We start from the raw sequence: 22,271 nt of genomic DNA, 5'->3' as shown, positions 1-22,271 counted from the left end.
ATGTGTTCTCAAACAAAAACCTAGTTTCGCCTACTCTCCAGTTAAACCAAGTATTCCAAAGCCACCTTCACAATTTTACCATATTCTCTATCATTTTTACCACTATTTATTTCCTATTTAATACCATTAGTTAAAATATTTTAATATTTTCTTTAAAATATCACTTTATGCCAATAGATATTCTTTAGCCTTATCCTAAGTAGTAATATCTGAAGTCATGGATTAGATGTTCTATTTTATTATTACTCCCTAAAATAAATTCGTAACATTAGAATTAAAAAATGTTCATCTGTGAACCTCCTAAAAACAACTCAAGATCCAAATTTTAGAAATACTGAATTAAGTCTTCTTGGAAGTTATATACCAAAATGATCAAAATACACTTTGGTACAGAATTGCTTTAACATTTTTTCAAGTCTGCTATAATGTACTTTTTACATACCTGTTTTAATTTATAGACTTCAATATTTCTCACATGATATATACTCCTTATTGTAGCTGGATTATAAGGGGGACACTCAAAATGACCTTAAATTAAAGAAGAGAAATAAGCTATATTCAACTCCCTTAAATAGCGCAAATACAAATATATACATACACTTCAAAGCTGAGGTCTGTCATTAATGCTTTGGGTTCTTAAAAATTTTATGAAGACACTGCTCTTAAAATGCTGGTATTTTCTACCAGTAAGTGATCACTAACTATAAATCTAAATAACTGAGGGGCTTATGATTTTTTTAATTAAATTATATTTAATATGGAATATGTTGGTTATTCACATCATTTAAAAATTTAAAAGATACCATCAGAATGGAATGAGAAGAGTTCCTCCAGAGAGTAGACCAATGATGCCTAGGGCTGGGGTGGGAGCAGGGATTAACTACAAAACTTTTAGGAATGATAGAAATGTTCTAAATCTGGATGGTTGCATAACCCTATAAAGTCACTAAAAATCACTGAATTGTATACTTCCAAAGCTATGTAAGTTTTACCTCTACAAAGCTGCTAAAACAATGGGAGGCAGGTATCCTCCCAGCCACCAGTAACACTACCTAGAGGCAACCAGTGTTAATCAGGTTTTAGTATTTTATTCCAGGGATATCAACTATGCATATAATAATACACAAACTTCTTTATCCTTCCTTTTATTTACACAAAAGGCAGTACAGTTTATACATGTCCTATGCCTTGTTTTTTGCACTTATCTTGGCATTCTTTGTATATGTCACACAGAGTTGCTTCTCTTCCTTTTAAAAAAAAAATAGCTTCATAGCACTACATTGTATTGTTTTATCATGATATAGTTAATTAGTTCCTACCTTTTGTCATTACAAACAAGGCTGAAATAAAAAAATGTGTACACATCATTTTGCACTTATGGAATATATCTGTAAATTACATTCCTGGAAATAGAACTCCCGGGTTTTATAATTTCCACAGACTACCAGCTGTCCTCCAAAGAGTGGGAGGACAGTTTGCACCCACACTTGCCATGAAGGAGACGGCCTATTTTCGTACTCCTGTGCCAATAGCTTAGAATCATGGGGAACAGCGCAGCAGGGAACAGACTTGGGATTTAACAGTTACATTGAGGATATAAGTTTTAGCTGTCAACTCATAAAAATTTGAAATCAATGTGAATCCAAGTTATTCCTTTAACTTGAAAACCAAGATATAATCTTTTCAGATACAGTGGAATGAATAAGTACAGTGTAGTATACTTCTACAATGGAATACTACTCACAAATTAAAAGGAATAGAGTGAGATGTATCAACATGGATTCCAAAAACTAAATAGTAAACAGTGAAGCAAGCTGCAGGAAGATACATGCAAAATGATACATTCACATGAAGTTTAAAACATGCTACATCATACACTGTTTAAAGCTGTTACACAACTCGTAATGACGTAATCAAGCGAATGACAAATACCAAATTCAGAAGAATGACTGCTTGGTGAGGAACGGGAAGGATAAAAGGAGAAGAATGGGACTGAGGACAGATAAACAATGAGCTCTGACTGTATCTATACTGTTTCATTTCTTTAAAATCCTAACTAAAAGTCACAAAATACAAAGGCCTGATAAAACTAGATGGCGGATACATAAATAGTATGTTCTAGTGTTCTCAACATTTTCCTATGTATAAAATATTTCATTAAAAAGACTAATAGTTCCGAGAAAAAATCCAATGAAAAGTCAAACTATATATTATGCTTAAGTTACTCTGAAGCATGCAATTTCATTAAAAAAATTAATAATAGTTCCGAGAAAAAATCCAATGAAAAGTCAAACTATATATTATGCTTAAGTTACTCTGAAGCATGCAAGTTCTAAAGTTTAAAAACAATTCTCAGAATAATACCTTTTCGATAGTCATGAGATTTAAAGATACCAGAGATGCCACCAATCCTTACGCCTCGGTATTTTACTACCCCAGCCAAACCTGAAAAAGCACACAGTTAAATAAAATTACCATAGGCAGAAGCAATCTCTTTACTAACTAAATGAATAGTTTAAAGGCCTAGAACTCCATGCAATCCTAAAATTATTTGAAAATTAAATGTCATGATGAAGTTACTCTTTTACATAGTGATATGTCAACAATATATAAGGCAGACTATGGAGGAGAGGCCTAGAAGCAGAGAGGCAAGAGACTAAGCAGAAGGGAAGGAACAAATGAGATTAGGTGAGTTAAGGGAGAAACAGACATAATTTGGTACCTAATCGAATATTACAGTGGGTTGGGGGGGAAATAAGGAAAAATGTCCTATGATGGATTTATAGATTATAAATCTGAAAGTCAACAGATATAAAGAATCTGCAGTTTCAATACTTCATTTCTGACTGACCATCTCAAACATCTTCTCACAATATTGCAGCTGTCAAAAGATCAACCAGTAACAAAGTAGAGAAATTACATTTCTTAAATTATGATGTCAGCATTAGAGCTATAAAGATTTTATTTATTTGAGGGAAAGAAAGCACGAGCTAGGGGAGGTGCAGAGGGAGAGAGAGAATCTCTCAAGCAGACTCCACGCTGAGCAAGGAGACCAACGTGGGGCTCTACCTCACAATGCTGAGATCATGGCCTGAGCCGAAACCCAGAGTTGGATGCTCAACTGAGTGAGCCACCCTGGCGCCCCACTATAAACACTTAAAGAGAAGAAAGGACTGTATAGTCTAACAGGACTAAAACTGAACCTGAAAATAATCAGGCTGTGAATCTAAACACAGATTACAAGTAATGCAGAGCATAAAAGGAACATGTTAAACAACATGAGAAATTCCAATCAGCTAAATCCAGAAAGCAGGAAATTCTATAAGACAAATTTCTCATTTTCCTCAACAAATAAACAACATGGGGTGGGGGAGAAAAAGGGACCGTTACAGCCTAAGAGGCTTTAGAATCATGACAGTCAAATGAAATGTGTGGACCTGGTTTGGAGTCTATTTGAACAAGCCAGTTGTAAAACCAACCTCTTTGTGATAATCACAAAAATCTGAACATGAACTAGGCAACAGATGATGGGAATTACTGCTACTTTAGTTAAGTATAATAATGGTACTGTAGCTGTGATATTTTTAAAAATCCTTATCTCTTAAAAATATGTACTGAAGTATTCACAGGTGAAATAATCTGATGGCTGGGATTTGTTTTACAATACTCCAGTCACTTCTTCCCACAAATAAGTGTGGAGGGGAGTGGGGTTGAAATAAGGATGGCAGAATGATAATAGTTGTTGAAGCTGGTTAATAGGTACAAAGACTCATTATACTATTCTCTATTTTTGTGTATGTCTAACAACTTCCATTATAATAAGTTTAAGTTTTCTTAATTTAATAGAGGAAGAGAAAAATAAAGGGACTGCAAATAGTGTAACAGGCCTTCACAACTATATTTATTACTACTACATTATATTATCTATATTGCTTAAAACACTAGATGAAGCATGGACATATTTTCATGATTACCTACTTAAATTAACTGTTTTAATTAAATTTTCATAATTATTTAAATTAAGAGGCATTCCCAAAAAAACTATACACCTCAAGATGCTGCCCAACTATTATACAAATCCTGACAGGCTCTTCCATTCCAAACAAATCAAAAAAATTACTCACGAACACATACCTAAATAATAAATGTTTGGCGCCACCCAGCCACCATAGGGTAACTCTTGCAAATGATTTGAGGCTTCATGGTTTCCCCCAATGAAAATTGTGAGAACTGGGGCCTTTTTCTCTCCAGAGTAATACCTAGAACATAACGGTAAAGTTGTCAGTTGGCATAGCAGAAATCAGGCATAGAGAAAAGCAGTAACTCATGCCTATAAAATTGGGCATAGCAGAAAAGCAAAATAAGATCCAAAGGAAAAATCTGAGCGCACTATAAAAAATTAAAAAGGTCTTTCTAAACGAATTGCCTATACTTGTCCTTAAGAATGAAGGGGCTGACACCTTGGATTCAAAGCCAGAGTGCGTTCAATGAGGTCAAGAACTTTGTCAGTTCTTAAACCTTAGCTTCTAGAACGCGGACGAGCACTAAGCAGGCGTCCAATAAAAACTCCTGGATCAGTAAATAAAGCAGTCCCAGAGTCCTATCAAGTACAAGATAGATTGACCTGTCAGCTTCTTCCTGCAGGTTTTTCCCTTAGGCTTCGATTTCGGAAACAGACAAGACAGGTGAAAGGAAATGAGAAAAGTGACATTTACTAAGCAACCGTTCCTAGACACAGCGTGAACAAAGAAGGTAACTAAGTAAGCCAGCTAGTCAGTGGAAGGGGGGGAATTCGAATCCAGTCCGGGTTCTCTCCCACGAGGTCCGGGCCGCGCCGCTCACCTGTAGAAGGTCTGCATGTGGCGGTACTTGGGCGGGACGGCCATGCAACGCAAGTCGGCCTCGTTGCGCACCGCCTGGAAGTCGCCGCAACACAGCAGAAGATCTATCGGCCCGGGGCCGCGCCTCTCCGCCAGCGCAAGCGTCTCATAGATCTTGTCCAGCTCGCCGTGGCAGCAGCCGGCCACAGCCACCCGCATCCTACCGGCTCGGCTCGAGGCGGGGAGCGCTGCCCGCAAGCCCCTACACCAGAGCCAGCCCAGGCCGGACAGCAAAGCGCGCACTGATCGCTCAGCTCCCGCCAACACTGACTGAGCCCACCCCTCGAAAAGACGCCTGAAATAGAATTCACTTCCGGTTTCCAAATCTCGCGAGAGATGGATAGACAGGGGCAAGAATCACAGGATTTAAGAGCGCTTTATAATCGGCTGGGGCTTTGCTTGTGTTTCTAGGTTCTTGAATTCTAGCAGTCTGACGGATGATAAAAATCAAAACGAGGGAACTCTGGGTGGCTCAGTCGGTTAAGCGTCTGCCTTCGGCTGAGGTCAGGATTCCCAGAGTCCTGGGATTGACTCCCCCATGGGGCTCTTGTTCAGTGAGCAGTCTGCTTCTCCCTCTGCCTGCCGCTCGCGCTCTCTAATAAATAAATAAAATCTTTTTTTAAAAAAACCAAAACCAGAATAGTTGGTTTATTTTTTTTAGACCCAGAAACAGTAGTTTAGTTTGATAAAATTAAGCCAGACTAAACAAGTGAGACCGTGGGATTGGCTAATTCCCTAGGACAAACCTCTCAAGGCAAAGATAATTGCCTGAAAGCTTACTAGAAATTAAAAGATTTTTTAAAAGACACATCAAACTAAAAATAATTTTTTTAAATAAAACTTAAAAACTCGCTGAGGGTTTCTAAATTACCCACTGAAGAGTTTCTAAAATTATCAGTTATTTTTTTTTAAAGGGGCCGGGGACTCTTCTTCTTCCTACCAAATAGGTGTTTGCATAACTAGACTGCAAGCTCAATGAAAGCAGAAGAATGTCTCGAAAACGTCCAGGAGAGAAAAGAATCAAACAACTGAAAAATGAGTGACCAAGACAGAAAAAGCAAAACACCACTGGCCAATTTAATCGAGAAAAGTAATCTAATCAAGATAATACAGAGAGTAACAAATCCATCTCTCATTTTTAAAAAATGCATAAAATAACATTATAGGAAAAAATGACGCCAGAATTAATTCAAAAGTAAGCAGAAGATGTTAACAGACCATGACAATAAGAAAATACTGGAAAAGTGGAAGAAATCCATTGAAAGACATTGTACCCAGAGTGGCTTACAGGCAATTTCTTTCAAATGTACGAGATATAACTTCCATTATGCTTAAACTGAACAAAAGAGAAGCAAGGAATGGAAATCTAGTATTTCCAATTCTTTTTAATACTATGTTTTCCTTCTGATTTGGATTTTTAAATATATAAGATGCTTTTTACAGCATTGCTAAATTTAACTTTTTCCATTTGATTTTTTAAATTTTATTTAAATTCAATTAACATAGTGTATTATTAGTTTCAGAGATACAGTTCAGTGATTCATCAGTTGCATATAATACCCAGTGCTCATTACATCAAGTGCCTTCCTTAATGCCCATCACCCAGTTACCCCACTTCCCCACCCACCTCCCCTCCAGTAACCCTCAGTTTGTTTCCCATAGTTGAGTCTCTTATGGTTTGTCTCCCTGATTTCATCTTATTTTATTTTTCCTTCCCTTCCACTATGATTCTCTGTTTTGTTTTTAAATTCCACGTAAGAGTGAAACCATATAACTGTCTTTCTCTGATTGATTTGTTTTGCTTAGCATAATACCCTCTGGTCCCATCCACATCATTGGAAAGGGTAAGATTTCATTTTTTTGATGGTTGAGTGCTATTCCATTGTGTGTGTGTGTGTGTGTGTGTGTTATATATATGTATATATATACATATATATCATATCTTCTTTATTCATCTGCTGATGGACATGTGGGCTCTTTCCATAGTTTGGGTATTGTGCACATTGCTGCTATAAACATTGGGGTGCAGGTCCCCCTTTGGATCACTATGTATCCTTTGAGTAAATACCTAGTAATGCAATTGCTGGGTCATAGGGTAGCTCTATTTTCAACCTTTTGAGGAACCTCCATACTGCTTTCCAGAGTGGCTGCACCAGCTTGCGTTCCCACCAGCAGTGTAAAAGTGTTCCCCTTTTTCCACACCCTTGCCGACATTTGTTGTTTCCTGACTCATTCATTTTAGCCATTCTGACTCATGTGAGGTGGTATCTCATTGAGGTTTTGATTTGTATTTCCCTGATGTTGAGTGATGTTGAGCATTTTTTCATGTGTCTGTTGGCCATTTGGATGTCTTCTTCGGAGAAATGTCTGTTCATGTCTTCTGCCCGTTTCTTGACTGGATTACTTATTTTTTGGATATTGAGTTTCGTAAGTTCTTTATAGATCTTGGATACAAGCCCTTTATCTGATAAGACACTTGCAAATATCTTCTCCCATTCTGTCGGTTGTCTTTTGGTTTTGTTGACTGTTTCCTTTGCTGTGCAAAAGCTTCTTATCTTGATGAAGTCCCAACAGTTCATTTTTGCTTTTGTTTCCCTTGCCTTTGGAGACATGTCTAGTGAGAAGTTCCTGCAGCCAAGGTCAAAGAGGTTGCTGCCTGTGTTCTCTAGGATTTTGATGGATTCCTGTCTCATATTTAGGTCTTTCATCCATTTTGAGTTTATCTTTGTGTGTGGTGTAAGAAAGTGGTCCAGTTTCATTCTTCTACATGTGGCTGTCCAATTTTCCCAACACCATTTGTTGAAGAGACTGTCTTTTTTCCATTGGATATTCTTTCCTGCTTTGTCGAAGATTACTTGATCATAGATCCATTTGATTTTTAATCTACAGGAATTATCATTTTCTGGATCCCTTTTTCTTCCATGTAAAATATTTTAATTGAGGTCCAATTTGAAGTAACATGAACAAATTAAAACTTAAGAGTCCATTTTGATGCATTTTTACATATGTAATCACCCATATAACCACCACCCATATCAAGATATAAAATATTTCCAGCATTCAGAAAGGCTCCTTTGTACTTCCTCACAAGTCCCTACACCCAAAAGAAAAGCACTATTCTAATCTCTATCAACATAGATGAGCTTTGCTTGTTGTTTTTTTTCTAATTCCTGTATAGTTAACATACAGTGTTATATTAGTTTCAGGTGTACAATATAGTGACTCAACAATTCTATACATGACTCAATGTTCATCATAAGTGGACTCTTAATCCCCTTCACCTATTTCACCTTTGCTTGTTTACAAACTTCATATAAATGTCAATATATATTATGAACTTAATTTAGTGTCTGTGAAATTCATCTGTAAGTCTATAATATAAATAGATATAATCATAGGATGCTGTTTCTTATTACTGTGTAGTATTCCATGTGTGAACATACCACAGTTTGCTTGTCTATTGTCCTGCTGAAGGACAATTGTGTTGTTTCTACTTTGGGGCTATTATGAATAAAACCACGATGTACATTCTTGTAAGAATCTTTTAGTGGACATAGCACTTATTTCCCTTGGATTATGTCCAGGAATATAATTTCTGGGTATAGAGTAGGTACATGTTTAGCTTTGATAGCTAGGTCAGTTTCCAAAGTGTTCCAATTACACTTTCCTAAGGAATATAAAACATTCCAATTATTCCATGTGCCCAATGGCCTTGGTATTGTCTGCCTGTTACATTTTAGCCATTTCCTTACATTTTCTGCAATGGTATCGCCTTATGATTTCCATGCAGAGTTTATAAGAAAATTTTAATATATCAGTCTTTTGGATTTTCTTTTGTGACCAATAGGAAACAATAACCTAATACCATAACATTCAAAAACTAGTGGTCAAAGCAGGAAATAAAAGATGAAAATAAGGATGAAGTGCATTGTGGCTCAGCTCCTGTTTCCAACCCACACCCCATTTCTAGAGGCCATACCAGTGAGTAAACAAACGAGAATTCTCACTGACTTTCTTAAATCCAGAGAGAATCAAATTTAGTAGAAAGTCTCACCCTCTTCCCATTCTGAATGAGGAGAAATAGAAAAATTGTTGGAGAAAAATGGATTGAATGAACAATGAAGATAATTCTTTTTGAAAATGTGAAAAGGCACACTCACTGAACAGACAGGTACCCTCAAAGTGTGTGTGTGTAGTCCCATGGGGAAACAAACAGGTCTCAGACCTGCTGGGAAAGAAATTCCTTGATTCTATCAGAGCAAAGGCAATATCTAGATAGAAGCACTCAGCAATGAGCAAGATGAAAAGTGAAACCACAAGTTACAATGGAAATATGCTAAAAAGAGCATAATCTGGGATGAGGCTGAACAGGTGTTCATTAAAACTTCTTAGGGACAACCAGACCTTGGTGTCTAAATACCATTCCCCTCTAAAAGAAATGAAGTCTTGTTGAAGTAGTTGATTCTAGGACAGAGAAAGTACAAAATGAACATGGATTATCTTGTGCAAGAAAGCAAGGAAGTGTTCAAAGAATCTCAGATATCAAAAGACACCGATTGAAGGTCTTGCCACTGGCCACGTCTGAAACAATTTCAGCATCAAAATGAATAATCATAGTAACAGGCTATAGGCCATCAAATAAAGTAGGAATATACTACAATTGACCCTTGAACAATGTGGGGGTTAGGGGCACAGACTCGCACACTATCAAAAATCCATGTATAACTTAACTACCAATAGCCTACTGTTGACTGGAAGACTTAATGATAATGTAAACAGTTAAGTAACACATATTTTGTGTTTTATATGTATTGCATAGTGTATTATTACAATAAAGTAAGCTGGACCCAAACAAATGTTATTAGGAAAATCATACGGAAGAGAAAATACATTTATAAGTACATAAGAAAATACATTTTCTTATAAATACATTTATAAGAAAAAAATCCATGTATAAGTGGACCCGCACAATTCAAACCCATGTTGTTCAAGGGTCAACTGTATTCTATACTGATATAAATAAATAATAGGGGAAAGAGAGGGATCTTATTTACACAAGAATGCTGATTGGTAAATATGGAAGGAAAGTTGGATTAGAGATAACCATTTTGTCATCATCATCATCATTGTTTCAAGCAAGAATATTCAACTAATGCTAAAACCACTGAGTAAAACTTTAGAGAGCAATAGGATACTTACATAGTTTCAATGTATCTATTATTTGAGACTACTTATATAGTCTCAAAGTATCTTTCCCAAAAGATACTTATTATAACACAAAGAAAAATAAGCATTTTACACTAGAAACCTGGCAGACACCACTTTAACAGAATGATCAAAGTTAATCTTATTAGGAGTGAACTAATCTACATTGTGTGCCTCCTGATATGTCATACTTTATTTCTATGGTATTCCTGCCAAAAATGCATAACTCGAGTCTAATCTTGAAAAATAGGAGACAAATTGAAATTGAGAAAGACAATTGAAAAATAACTGGTTTGGGGCGCCTGGGTGGCTCAGTCGTTAAGCATCTGCCTTCGGCTCAGGTCATAATCCCAGGGTCCTGGGATTGAGCCCCGCATCGGGCTCCCTGCTCTGCGGGAGGCCTGCTTCTCCCTCTCCAACTCCCCTTGCTTGTGTTCCCTCTCTCACTGTGTCTCTCTCTGTCAAATAAATAAATAAAATCTTTAAAAAAAAAGAAAGAAAAATAACTGGTTTATCTTTCTTAAAAATATGCTCATAAAATATGGGACAAACTGATAAAGATTAAAAATTAAAGGAGATGGAAGATTCATGAATATGGTACTATAAAAGACATTGGGGCAATTGGCCAAATATGAATAAGGTCTGTAAATTCAATAATATTGCATCAGGGTTAATGTCCTGGTTTTGTTAATTTTACTGTGGTTATATAAGGGAATTCCTTGTTTTTAGGAAACTTACATATTATATATATATATATATATACACATACATACATATAATACATTTAGGGATAAAGGAGCATCATTTCTGCCATTTACTCTCACATATAGTACCTATTATATATGACAGATATATAATTTATATATATAATGTATCATAGATATATAGATATATAAAATACTCCCTCCCTCTGTGTGTGTCTGTATTTTTAGTTTCTGCCCATCCATGTATTGCAGGGGCTAGAACTGAGAAACTACATTTCTTAGACTCCCTTGCCAGCTGAGGTCCAGATTCGGTTTTGCAAATGAGAAACACTTGAGTGAAATTAGAAGGGAGAAGATAGTTAAAGCTGTTTCTGTTCTCTTCTGGCTCTAGCCATGGTAGTGGTAACTCAGCACCTCAAACTCCTTCAGAGGTGGTGAACTTCCTATTGTTCCTGATCTCAAGTAAAATATATTCCTCCCCACCTCATTTGCATCTTTAGCCCTTCCAAAAATGTTGTGATCTTTTCGCTTAAAATACCTAGAATGGGTTATGTTTTCCTATATTGTTATACCAGGCAAGGTGTCATTCAAGTAAAAGGCAACAAGCAGATGTTTTCAGCCATAAAAGAACTCCAAGGAGACAATACCCCATGGGCCCTTTTTGATGAAAAAATGACTTGACAATGAAATCCAACCAAATAAGAGTTGAATAAAAATAAGGAACACAGGAATAAAGAAACATATTTAAAAGATGGATGATTAAATATAGGGCAGTGTGATGGAATAGGAAATGCTGAGATAAGGAGTAGGGCATTTCATGAATATAGTGTGGTTCTAGAAGACCATGCTGATAGGGTGACATTGAGCAGAAACCTTCATGAAGTAAGGGAGTGAGCTATGGAAATATTTGAGCAATGAGTTTTCAAGTCTGTTTTCAAATAAAATGTGACAAACATCAAGAAAAAACATCTGTCCTTGCTAACTGTATCTTATAATTGAACTAGGTGATTTTGGCACCTGCCACCAGCTGATGGCAGCACACTCTAAAGGAAAACTTCAAGAAGAGAGCAAGTCTGTGTTGGTAAAACTAAACTGAAGAGAGGCAAACATCACAAAAGAATAAAAGTGCTGTGGTGTTTCTAGCCTCTGAATAGTAAACTTGTCAGACATCTCATTGCACTTTCTGATTTCATTAAAAAAAATAAAAACAAACCTCAATATCTCTTGTTTACAAGTTTGATAACTTCCAGATTCCATTCCTGCATTGTAAATGGTGAACAGATCGGCTTTACTTTATCTAACTTGTTACCTTCACTTGTCTGCCTTCAGCTTGAGGATGTGTTCTGTGAGAATCCGCATGTTTTTGAACACCTGACCCTTTGTTCTCAGGGACAGGCTGTGTGATACATGTGGCGGTCCCGTCTTCTTCTTAGATTCACGGTATCTTCTGAGAAGCTGGTGCAGAATTCTCATCCTCCTCACCCAGGTTACCTTCTCAGGCATTCGAGCATTGGCTGTACCTCTTCTCTTACCAGTGCCCTTAGGCCTGCCCCTCCCGTGGGCCAAAGTGTTTTTCTGGCACCAAGCCCAGGAATAGACAGTCACAGGTTTCAGGATGATCAGCCCATCTTTGATCAGTTTTAGGATCTGTTGACAGGAGCTGGCATCAGCGATTTCATTGCTCTCATTGGGGTCCAACCTGACGTTCTTTTTGCCACAGCGAGGACACTGGAGGCAAGCCTCTTCGGAAGCCTGAACATATTCATGCCTGTGGCCACAGCGCCAGAAGGAAAGTCTAATCGCTTATTTTCTTGTCTCTCTTTACCTTGTGCCTGAAAGCTCTGTGAGAACAAGGAATGTATCTATCTTGTTCATAATTGTATTACCCACTCCTGGGCACTGTGCCTGGCACATAGTGGACACCTAGTATATACATTTTGTTGAAAGAATACATTTGCAGGATCCTTGGTCCTCCTTTTAAAAATTATTGTCTAAATGAGTTCCTTGGGGCGCCAGGGTGGCTCAGTCGTTAAGCGTCTACCTTCGGCTCAGGTCATGATCCCGGGGTCCTGGGATGGAGCCCTGCATCGGGGTCCCTGCTCAGCAGGAAGCCTGCTTCTCCCTCTCCCACTCCCCCTGCTTGTGTTCCCTCTCTCACTGTGTCTCTCTCTGTCAAATAAATAAATAAAATCTTTAAAAAAATAAATAAATGAGTTCCTTTCTCATTATTAAAGAAAAAAACAATTGCTTAACTCACAGCTACTCAATTTTTTACACTTAAATTCTTCACTGTGTATGAAGGGCATTCTCTTCAGAAAAACAGTACAATTATCAAACTCAGGACAGCTGCAGTGATTAGCAATCATCTACAGATTTTGCTCAGATTTTGCCAACTTTCCCATTGGTGACCTTTGTAGCAAGAGGGGGGAAATGCTTTTTTCCTTGTCCAGGATTCAACCCCAGATCACAAGTTGCATTTGATTGTCATGTCACTTTAGTCTCCTTTAATCTAGAATAATTTTTCAGCTTTTCTTTTTGTCTTTCATGACAATTTTGAAGGATGTGGATGTGTTGTTTTGTAGAATGTCCCTCAATTAGGGTTTGTCTGATGTTTCCTCAGGATTACACTTGTGCATTTTTGTCAGGAATACCATGGAAGTGGTGTTGTATCCTTACCAGTACATCCTATCATAGTGTCTATTTATCCCATTAGTGGTGATATTAATTGCAATCGCTTGAATAACTGGTGTCTACCAAGTTTCTCTACCATCATAAGTCACTTGTGGGAAGATGCTTTGAGACTGGATAAATATCCTGTTTTTCATTATATTTTCACCAATTAGTGTAAGCATCCATTGATGATTCTTGCTTCAAACATTGATAGCTCACGTGGTTGTCATGTGGTGGCTTTCAAATTCCATCATTTCTTCTATATTTGTAAGTTGGAATTCTACCATAATTTGGTTATAAAAAGAACATTTTTTACTATAATTTCTAATAAAAGACTTTTTCAACACCTTACTAATTCTGCTTTATGCACATGCATATTTTATACCCTCCAAACACCTGATGAATTACTGATGCATTATTTCCCATTGCAAAGCCCTTGTAGATTTTGCTTAATTAAATTAGCTGGTTTCTTAGGTGAGTACTTAGTTGTCCCATGTAGGATAGGCCTGTCAGGTCCCAGGAGACTGTGAGGGCTCTGGTAAGGATTTTGAAATAGAGAAGCCTGTGCCTAAATTGATTCAGCCTCTTATTCATCCCCTAAGCAACCTTAAATAAATTATTGAACCTCTCAGAGTGTCACTTTTATTCCTGTCTGCTTGAAGTTGGGAACCACGTCTTTATACTACCTTGAATCCCCAGTACATACAATATGTGCACAAATAAACCCACAGTTAGTGACTGTTAAACTGAACTATATCTTCCACACCACCATTACTGCATTTTCTCTTTTTGTTCTAAAGACTCGCCTCTGTTGTCAAATCTTGTTAAAGTTTCTTCCAAAGTCCTTTGGAGGCCATTCAATTTTTTGTTTACATCTATCTTTCTATACTTTATGCTTTCCTCTTTTTGCATAGGTATGTTTCTACTTTCAAAAATTCCGCTTTCTCTATCCTGGCAATTGCACTTAGACATCTATAAATACTTTTCAAATTTCTTTCTGGCTACTTACTTTTTACTTTGCATTACTGTTTTGCCTTATTAAGTTCACACTTTGTTGTCATTATTTTTTCAGAAATTAATACTGTTCGGGGCGCCTTGGTGGTTCAGTCGGTTAAGTGTCTGCCTTGGGCTCGGGTCATGATCCCAGGGTCCTGGGATCAAGCCCCACATCGGGCTCCCTGCTCTGTGGGAAGCCTGCTTCTCCCTCTGCCCCTCCCCGCTCCTGCTCTCTCCCTCTCTTTATCAAATAAATAAATAAAATCTTTAAAGAAAGAAAAGAAATTAATACTGCTCTGCAATAAGAGCCATGGGAGGATGGGGAGAAATTTCATTCCTGTTTGCAGGGAAGTCAGTGTGGATAGTTCCCTCTTCCCACCACTGTGCCAAAGTTACCTGTTCTGTTGTTGCTGTTACATGAAAGCTGAATCAAAATCTTATCCCGTCAATTTCTACTCATTAATTGGCTTTGAAGAGTATACCTAAGGGTTTTTAGCAGCAAAATTTGACCTAGGAATGAGATTCCTGATCCCCAAGCTTAGAAGTTTGCTAATCAATGCTTCCTTCCCATAAAATGGCTATGTCAGTCTTCTGGAAATAAAATAGGAAAGCCTGAGTAGCAGAGGTGTTGGATGCTCTAGTTACATTCCCTAGCTCCTGTCCACTCTGATTTCAGCCACAGCTGTAATGATGGTTCTTCTGCGAGCTCAGATTCATGCCGTCTATATTGCACTCCAAAATCAAGCCTACACATTCTGCGTTTCTATACCAGGTTAAGGAAGCCCTCTCTCTTCTGTGCACAAGTACAATCCAGGACAGTTATCAGCCCTGGGGAAACCCTTAACCAATACCGGATGGGAGGGTGGATAAATGCTCCAGCTTCAAGAGGGTTATCCAGGGGAGCATTCTGTACATTTTTCAGAGGTCCTCAAGGAGAAAGCAGTGATTTCAATAATGGATCCTTATATTAACTTTTCCTTCTTTCTTTTTTTACTCTCCCTGACCCATCAATTCTGGTCTCTGGAAACATTTCCCAAATAAACTACCTGCACCCAAATCACTGTTCCAGGATCTGCCTGTGAGGGTTACCAAACTAAGTAAAAAATTCATTCAATAAACATTTACCATGATTATTTTATGCTAGGATGTGAGATAAAAGACCTAGTAGATAAAATTCCTAGTACTTGTCCTGAAGAGTATAATGGGGAGACAAACAAGTAAACAATTAAAAAAAAATTACAATATGGGGTGCCTGGGGGGCTCAGTTGGTTAAGTGTCTGCCTTCAGCTCAGGTCATGATCCCAGGATCCTGGGATCCAGCCCCACGTCAGGCTCTCTGCTGGGTGGGGAGCCTGCTTCTCCCTCTCCCTCTGTCTGCCAATCTGCCTGCTTGTGCTCTCTCGTTCTCTTTCTCTCAAATGAATAGATAACATCTTTAAAAATTTACAATATATTGTTGGAGATGCTGTGTTAGTGGCAAGAACATTAAAAATTCATTAAAACATGGGGAGGGGTCATTTAACTTATACTTGGGGAAGGGGCTTCCTGGAGGATTTATTGCTTGAGCTAATGGATGAAGCATGGACAAACACAGCTATCACAACTCTATATCGTACAAATGTCAATTGAAAATTCAACTGATACTTTTGTATCCTCTGTTCCAAAGGTTATGGCTCTGCTCTCTTATGGTATGCAGTATATGGCATGATTTTAGATGACAAATGGACATTTAAACTTTTTTGTAGTTATTATGTTAATACATACTAGAATAAAAATAAGGAGCACAAAAAACTTGATTTTACAGACTATTATCATTTAGGATGAAGATAAAACTATTTAATGAATTGAAATTGACCTTAAAGAAAAATATTGAGTGAATAATAACACCTGGGTTTAGACTGACAAAGATTGCATGGGTGGTATGCAGATTACTGAAGTTTGGGAAATACTGCAGAAGGAAAAATCTAAAATGAAATTCCTGCTTTCCAGAAACTCAGCAGTTGTTTGGGAACACAGAGCGGTGAGCAAGGATAATTAGGGCTATAATAAATTTGGAAACCAAGTACAGGTTTCCCCCACTATCCAAAATTAGAGAGTTCTTATCAAAACTTTCTAAACCAAAACGACATAAAGTGAAGAGGCAATTACCATTACTTTATATGGAAACATTTAGAAACATTTCTGAGCATTTCCAGACCTGAAAAATAACCTCTTTTAGGCATTTCTGATACCTTAGGACGTATCTTGCTAAGAGATGCACAAAATAAATGGAGATAAAGCACAGGTGTTCACAGACAAGTTCAAAGCTATGGGTGGCTTGATACTGAGATGCTGAACATAGTTCCCGGGGAAGGAGCTTGGGGATGTCATTCTCCCCTGCTGCCTGGGGTTGAGAGCTGCCTTTATAAACGCTCACTGCCAAACAAACTCTAACTGCTATTTTCATTTACTACCTTTTTTCATAAAAGCAAAAATTCTCTTTGGATTTCTTTTGTTAGCAAAAACAGGTTTTAATGTAGAAGGCTTTTCAAGCAAAGTGGCTTAAGGGGAACTTTCTCAAAGAGGGGGATACCTAAACAGGAAGAAGATAGGAAAGCCATGAGGAGCAAAGTGTAGAGGCTACAAGATCAGTTGGAAGGCTATTGCTCTAGTCCATGGGAGAGGTAGTAACAGCTTGAATTAAGGAGTGGCTATAAAAATGGAAAAAAAAAACCAAAACAAGTAATGAAACAGGCTCATTGCAACTATTCTATGAAAACTTACTGGTTACAGGCAGTACGCACGTGAAACCTGTCAAGCCAAATGCAGGGCAGTTTTGTACACACACACACACGCACACACACACACACACGGAGTGGGAAAGCTGGATTAATCAATCAGAAAATGTAATTAGAAGGATGTTTTTATTTGGCTTTAGTTACCAGAGCACTTTAGTGCTAATTCTTCAGATGTTTGCCCCCCACTTTTTTTTTTAATTTGACTCAGAGGCTGCGGTTATACTAATACATATATAACGCTTTCTACATTCCAGGCATGTTCTAAAGAGCTTTAGTTCTCCGTTTTCATAACCCTTATTTTGTAGAAGAGAAAGCTGAAGCATAAGGAGATTAAGTAACTTGCTGGAGGTAATGCAGCTAATAAGTGAACTAGTAAAGATTAAGCCCAGGCGTTCTTGTTCTAGAGTATCTATTCTTAACACTACACCAGAATAAATGGGTCGGGCAGATTATGCTGAAGACCTGGTTCTGAGACCACAGTCCCTCCATCTGCAAAATGGCGATAATAACAACGCTAGCAGTCTGGTGCAAAAGAGTGAGATAATGAATATGAATGTGAACTTCAAATTACATATGTGACTCCACATACTAACTTTTCATAACAGGAGTACGTGAGCTCCCGCATTGTAACGAGACTGCCTCGCCAGAGCGAGACCCCGCCCCTGTGGCTCCGCCCACCGCGAGCGGCAGGTGGGGCTGGCAGATCTTCTTTGCGCATGCGGAAACTGCTGCCCGCTCCCACCTCTAACCCAGGCTGAGAGTAGCTGCTGTTTCTGGGAGGACGATTCGTGAGGAGGCCCTTGGCGCGGTTTTCCTTTCCTCTCCCTTCTGCGGGCCCTGGCGTACTTCAGCTGTGCCTAGAGCGTGGTGTGTTTTCGTCTACCTGCCCGACTTTCTGCAGAAGGTGCCTTTCGTTGGCCCAATAGTTCCTTGTCGAAAGTGCCGGCCCCCGTGCCGGCACCGGCCGTAGCCGGGTGGGAAGGCTCAAGATGGCGTGCCTGTTGGAGACCCCAATCCGCATGAGCGTCCTCTCGGTGAGTGACCGCCGCAGCTGCCCGCTAGCTGAAGAGCTCGGGCCGGCCCGCAGCATTCGCCCCAAAGGCGGAGTGCCTCCTAAACACCACCCCTTGGGGTGGCTTCCGGCTCAGCTTTGGGCCATGGAGAGAGAGGGTGGGCGGGAGGAATAGACGGGACCGCGACCCAGCCAGAAACGTCTCCAACTCCAGGAGCTTCCACTGGTAGCGTTTCTCGGGTGGCCTCTGGCGGACGCGGTGGTTGGGCGTACGGGCAGCTGGCCCGGTGGCTCGGCTTGGGCTTTGCCAGGTGCTTCACTGAACCTTCCTCTCAGCGTTGCTGCTTCTCCGGGCCGAGCGCTCTGCCCTGTGAGGCGCCGGGCTTGCCGCTGGCCTGGGAAAGAGCGCCCATTCAGCCCCCGGCGGTGTTGGCAAGGAGAGGTGCAGGCACTTTGGGCCCCCACAGCCTGAGAGAGGCCAGACCAGGTCTGTGGCTTCTATCGTGTCCCGACACGGGCTAGAACTGCTTGCTTCTTGGCAACGGGGATTTCATGTCAGCTGCAGCATATCTTAGTGTATGTAGTTATTTAAGCCCCTTTTTTTCGCTCTGCTTTGGAGGTCGCAGCTCGGAGTCTAAAGGAACCTGTGCCTGACCTTACTTTTTTCTTTAAGGGGAGTCAAACGCTGGGGGAAAAAAAGTCAATTTTCCTATTATTGAGAGAAAGGAATGTATTGAGCCGCCAGGAAGTAATATCTAGTTGTTTGGGGGTTTTTTCAAGTTAAAAAAAAAAAAATCCAAAATACAACTTTCACTTTTCACTGTATTGCTTTGAGAACCAGGACCCGGAGTGAGTTACTGAGGGATAACTTCAAAGGGTTTTACAACAATTTAGAGCTGTCCAACGAGAGAATAGTCACTTTACCAATTGTCCATTTACTGTTGGAAATAGGCAAAGACTGGTTGGCCATCTTTTAAATTTGTGGAAGCTGTCTGATACTGAGAGGGTGGTTGGATTACAGATTACCTGACTTGTCAGGGTCCTAGAATCTGTGATTCCAGCGAGTTTCTTTTCTCTTCCCTGACTTCTCCCACAGACACACTCACCTATTTGGAAGCACTTAGAACATTTGCTATATAATTCAGGGTTAGAACACTATGGAATACTGTAGCCTAGATAATTTAATTTGGGGGCGGGGGCCGTCATCCAATTTGTCTCCTGATCGATTTTAGCAGTCCTTTTCCTTATACAGCTTGGGGAAACACTGTTCATCTAAGTATTGAATCAGGTTAGCCTTTTATTCTACTTCTGTAATACCTAGGAATATTTTGTGGGCAAGCAGGTGAATGACTTTGCCCTCAATATGTTTTTTAAAAAAGTATCCCTCTCAACTGTCCTCAAGTCCCTTTAATTATCTTGTTTATCCTTTATTTCACCTGAAGCTTCTTTACTTTTTATACATTGTCAACTTGTATCATGCATACAATTGAAAATTTTCATTTGTTTCTCTCCCTCAGTAAATAATATTTCCTATTTAATTTTATGCAGAAACTTCTTGAAGAGTATTCCCTACTTCTAGTTGGGATTTCCTTTAGTTCTAATCTCATTGGGGGCTGATGTATTTTTCACAGTCCCAAAGTCTTGTCTGTCAATTCATCAGTTATAGAGCCTTGGGAAATCAGACACGACTGTGGCACCACCTTTTGAAATACAGAGTGCAGATGGAACAGAAAATATAAATCAGAAATTACCTTGAAAATAACTGATTCCTTTAATAGGCTGCTTACTGTGCACCAGTTATGTAAAACACTCTTTAATGTATACTTTTAGGGAATGCAAGGATGAGATCAGAGGTGCCCTCAGGGAAGTCACAGTCTGAATGAGTCCACGACATGATAAACATAATTCAAGCAAGGGGCAAATCATATGGCTTTAGGGTTTCATTCAAGGCCCTTTATACCTTCTCCTCTATGAGAGATCTCATTCACCCTTAAACCTTAACTGTGATCCACTCACATATTACATTGCCAGCCTTGACTTTTTTTCCACATAGTCTTGTATCTTCAATTGGGTGGATGTTACCTGAGACTTCTAACAAAGCACATTCCCTTCTCTTAAGAGGACTTGATTATGACTTTCCATTTCTGTTACTGGTACTGGCTTTCATTGATCACTCTCTGTTAAACGTCTTGGATCATCTTTGGCCCTTACCCTTTTCATGCCCCTATATCTAATCAGTCCTTAAGTTCTGTTGGCTCTTAGTATTTCACACATGTGGCTGTTCCCGTGGCCACCCTTTCATATCATTTTGTGCCTGCATTACCACAGTGTCCTCAGAATTATTTTTACCACTTCTTATGTCTTACCCTCTCAGTTCCAGTCCATTCTCCACAGTAATTTTCCTATAGAAGACATTGGACACACTACGTTCCTGTTTCAATTCTTTAGTGGGTTCCTATTGCCGAAAGGTTGATAATCATGTTCAACTTCAGATATAAGATTCTTTGTCCTCTGCATGAACCTTCTCTCCCATATAAACTGGCTTTCTCAAATTGAAGTGATCTTGGGTTCTTCCAAACCCAGTAACTCTTACTGTTTGCCTGCTCATTTGTACATATGAATTATAGCTTTGTATGGATTCATTCATGTAATATATTTTGAACTTCTGTCATTTGCCAGGCATGGCATTGGGTTTGGGAATGCAGTGGTGAGTGGCATAGACCTGTTTTTGCCCTTTGGAAATTTTAGCCTAATGGGGAAAATAGATATCAAATCATTATACAGTTCTTTGTGAATGGTGATTAGTGTTATGAATGAAAAATATAGGGTGTGTATGAGCATGTAGTAGGGGAACCTGGTCTAATGGAGAGGGCAATGAGGAGAGCTAGGGAGGATTTCCCTGAAGAAGCGACAATGAACTGAGAGTTCAAGGATGGTTAAGAACTAACTAGAAAAACAGAAGAGTGTTCCAGGCAAAGGAAACTGCTTTTGCAGAGGCCCTGAGGCCTTTAACAATTGTTCTATTTTCTTAGTAAATTAATTCAGAGGTAAGTGCTTGACCTTTTTCTTAACCCCACTGCTATTTATAGCACTATGTCTTGCATATACTAGGTATTCAGTAAATGTTTGGTTGAACTATCTATTTTGGGGAGTTGAACAAACTCTCCAGCTATCTTTCTAGGCTGCACCATGATCATCCCTATCCATCTTTGGTTTGCACTTTGGTTTGCATTACCCTTTTCAACAAATTTATAAATTCTCCCATGTTTCCCAAACTCTTGGATGATTTTAACATTGATTGGATTGTTTAAAACTTTTTATTCTGAAGTAATTATAGATTCATGGGAGGTTGCAAAGATAATACAGAAAGATCCCTGTGTATGCTTGGCCTAGTTTCCCCCGTTGGTTACATTTTATGTAACTATAGTACAATATCAAAACCAGGAAGTTGATACTGGTACAAGTATATGTATAGTTTTGTATCATTTTGTCACATGAGTATAGTATAGCCATCACCACAGTCAAGATACAGAATTAGTCTATCACCACAAAAATCTCCCTTATGCTACCTCTTTGTAGTCAAACCTGCCTACCCCCTGCCCACTAACCCCTGGTGACCACTAATTTCCATCTCTAATTTTGTCATGTTCCATGTTACATAAATACAGTATGTGACCTTTTGAGATTGGCTTTTGTCATTCAGCATAATGACCCTGAGATCCATCCAAGTTGTATCAACAGTTTGTTCTTTTTTACTGCTAAGTAGTATTCATGGTATGGATGTCACATTTTAGCATAAACCTATTAGAGATTTTGGTTATTTCCAGTTTTTGGCTGTTATAACCTGCAGTGAACAATCATGTACAGGTTTTTACGTGGACATAACTTTTCATATCTCTGAGATTAATGCCCAGGAGTGTAATTGCTAGGTTGTATGGTAAATGTTATGTTTAGTTCTTGAAGAAACTGACACTTTTCTAGAGAGGATGTACCATTTTACATTCCCATCAGTAATGTATGAGAGATC

At 38.8% G+C, this 22,271-nt stretch overlaps 2 protein-coding genes and 1 pseudogene across 10 annotated transcripts in view; 1 reads left to right on the top strand and 2 right to left on the bottom strand.

Moving 5' to 3' along the window:
- DBR1 (debranching RNA lariats 1) overlaps nucleotides 1-5,278 on the bottom strand; it is a 34,408-nt gene extending 29,130 nt beyond the window's left edge. Inside the window, exons 1-4 of one of the 5 annotated variants that reach the window (XM_073899550.1) lie at nucleotides 4,843-5,278; nucleotides 4,135-4,259; nucleotides 2,365-2,445; nucleotides 443-528 (exon numbers count right to left, since the gene is read on the bottom strand). In XM_073899550.1, coding sequence (XP_073755651.1) covers nucleotides 443-528; nucleotides 2,365-2,445; nucleotides 4,135-4,259; nucleotides 4,843-5,039 — 489 coding nt within the window. In that variant the 5' untranslated portion in view covers nucleotides 5,040-5,278. The remainder of the gene's footprint in view (nucleotides 1-442; nucleotides 529-2,364; nucleotides 2,446-4,134; nucleotides 4,260-4,842) is intronic. The other 4 variants (XM_073899560.1, XM_073899570.1, XM_025881754.2 and 1 more) reach the window with 4 other exon arrangements.
- Nucleotides 5,279-12,082: 6,804 nt separating this feature from the next.
- On the bottom strand, nucleotides 12,083-12,555 carry LOC112822647 (large ribosomal subunit protein eL19-like; annotated as a pseudogene).
- Nucleotides 12,556-17,970: 5,415 nt separating this feature from the next.
- ARMC8 (armadillo repeat containing 8) overlaps nucleotides 17,971-22,271 on the top strand; it is a 129,252-nt gene continuing 124,951 nt past the window's right edge. For all 5 annotated transcript variants that reach the window (XR_012380435.1, XR_003210140.2, XR_003210138.2 and 2 more), the window contains exon 1: nucleotides 17,971-18,266. Coding sequence is in view for 1 of the 5 variants with exons in the window: in XM_025881719.2 (XP_025737504.1) it covers nucleotides 18,222-18,266 (45 nt within the window). In the remaining 4 variants the exon portion in view is untranslated. The remainder of the gene's footprint in view (nucleotides 18,267-22,271) is intronic.

The sequence above is a fragment of the Callorhinus ursinus genome, unplaced genomic scaffold, assembly GCF_003265705.2.
Source record: "Callorhinus ursinus isolate GAN/ISIS: 27379988/994484 unplaced genomic scaffold, GSC_fseal_2.0 scaffold1, whole genome shotgun sequence".
Lineage (NCBI taxonomy): Eukaryota > Metazoa > Chordata > Mammalia > Carnivora > Otariidae > Callorhinus > Callorhinus ursinus.
This window is presented reverse-complemented; position numbering and strand designations above follow the sequence as displayed.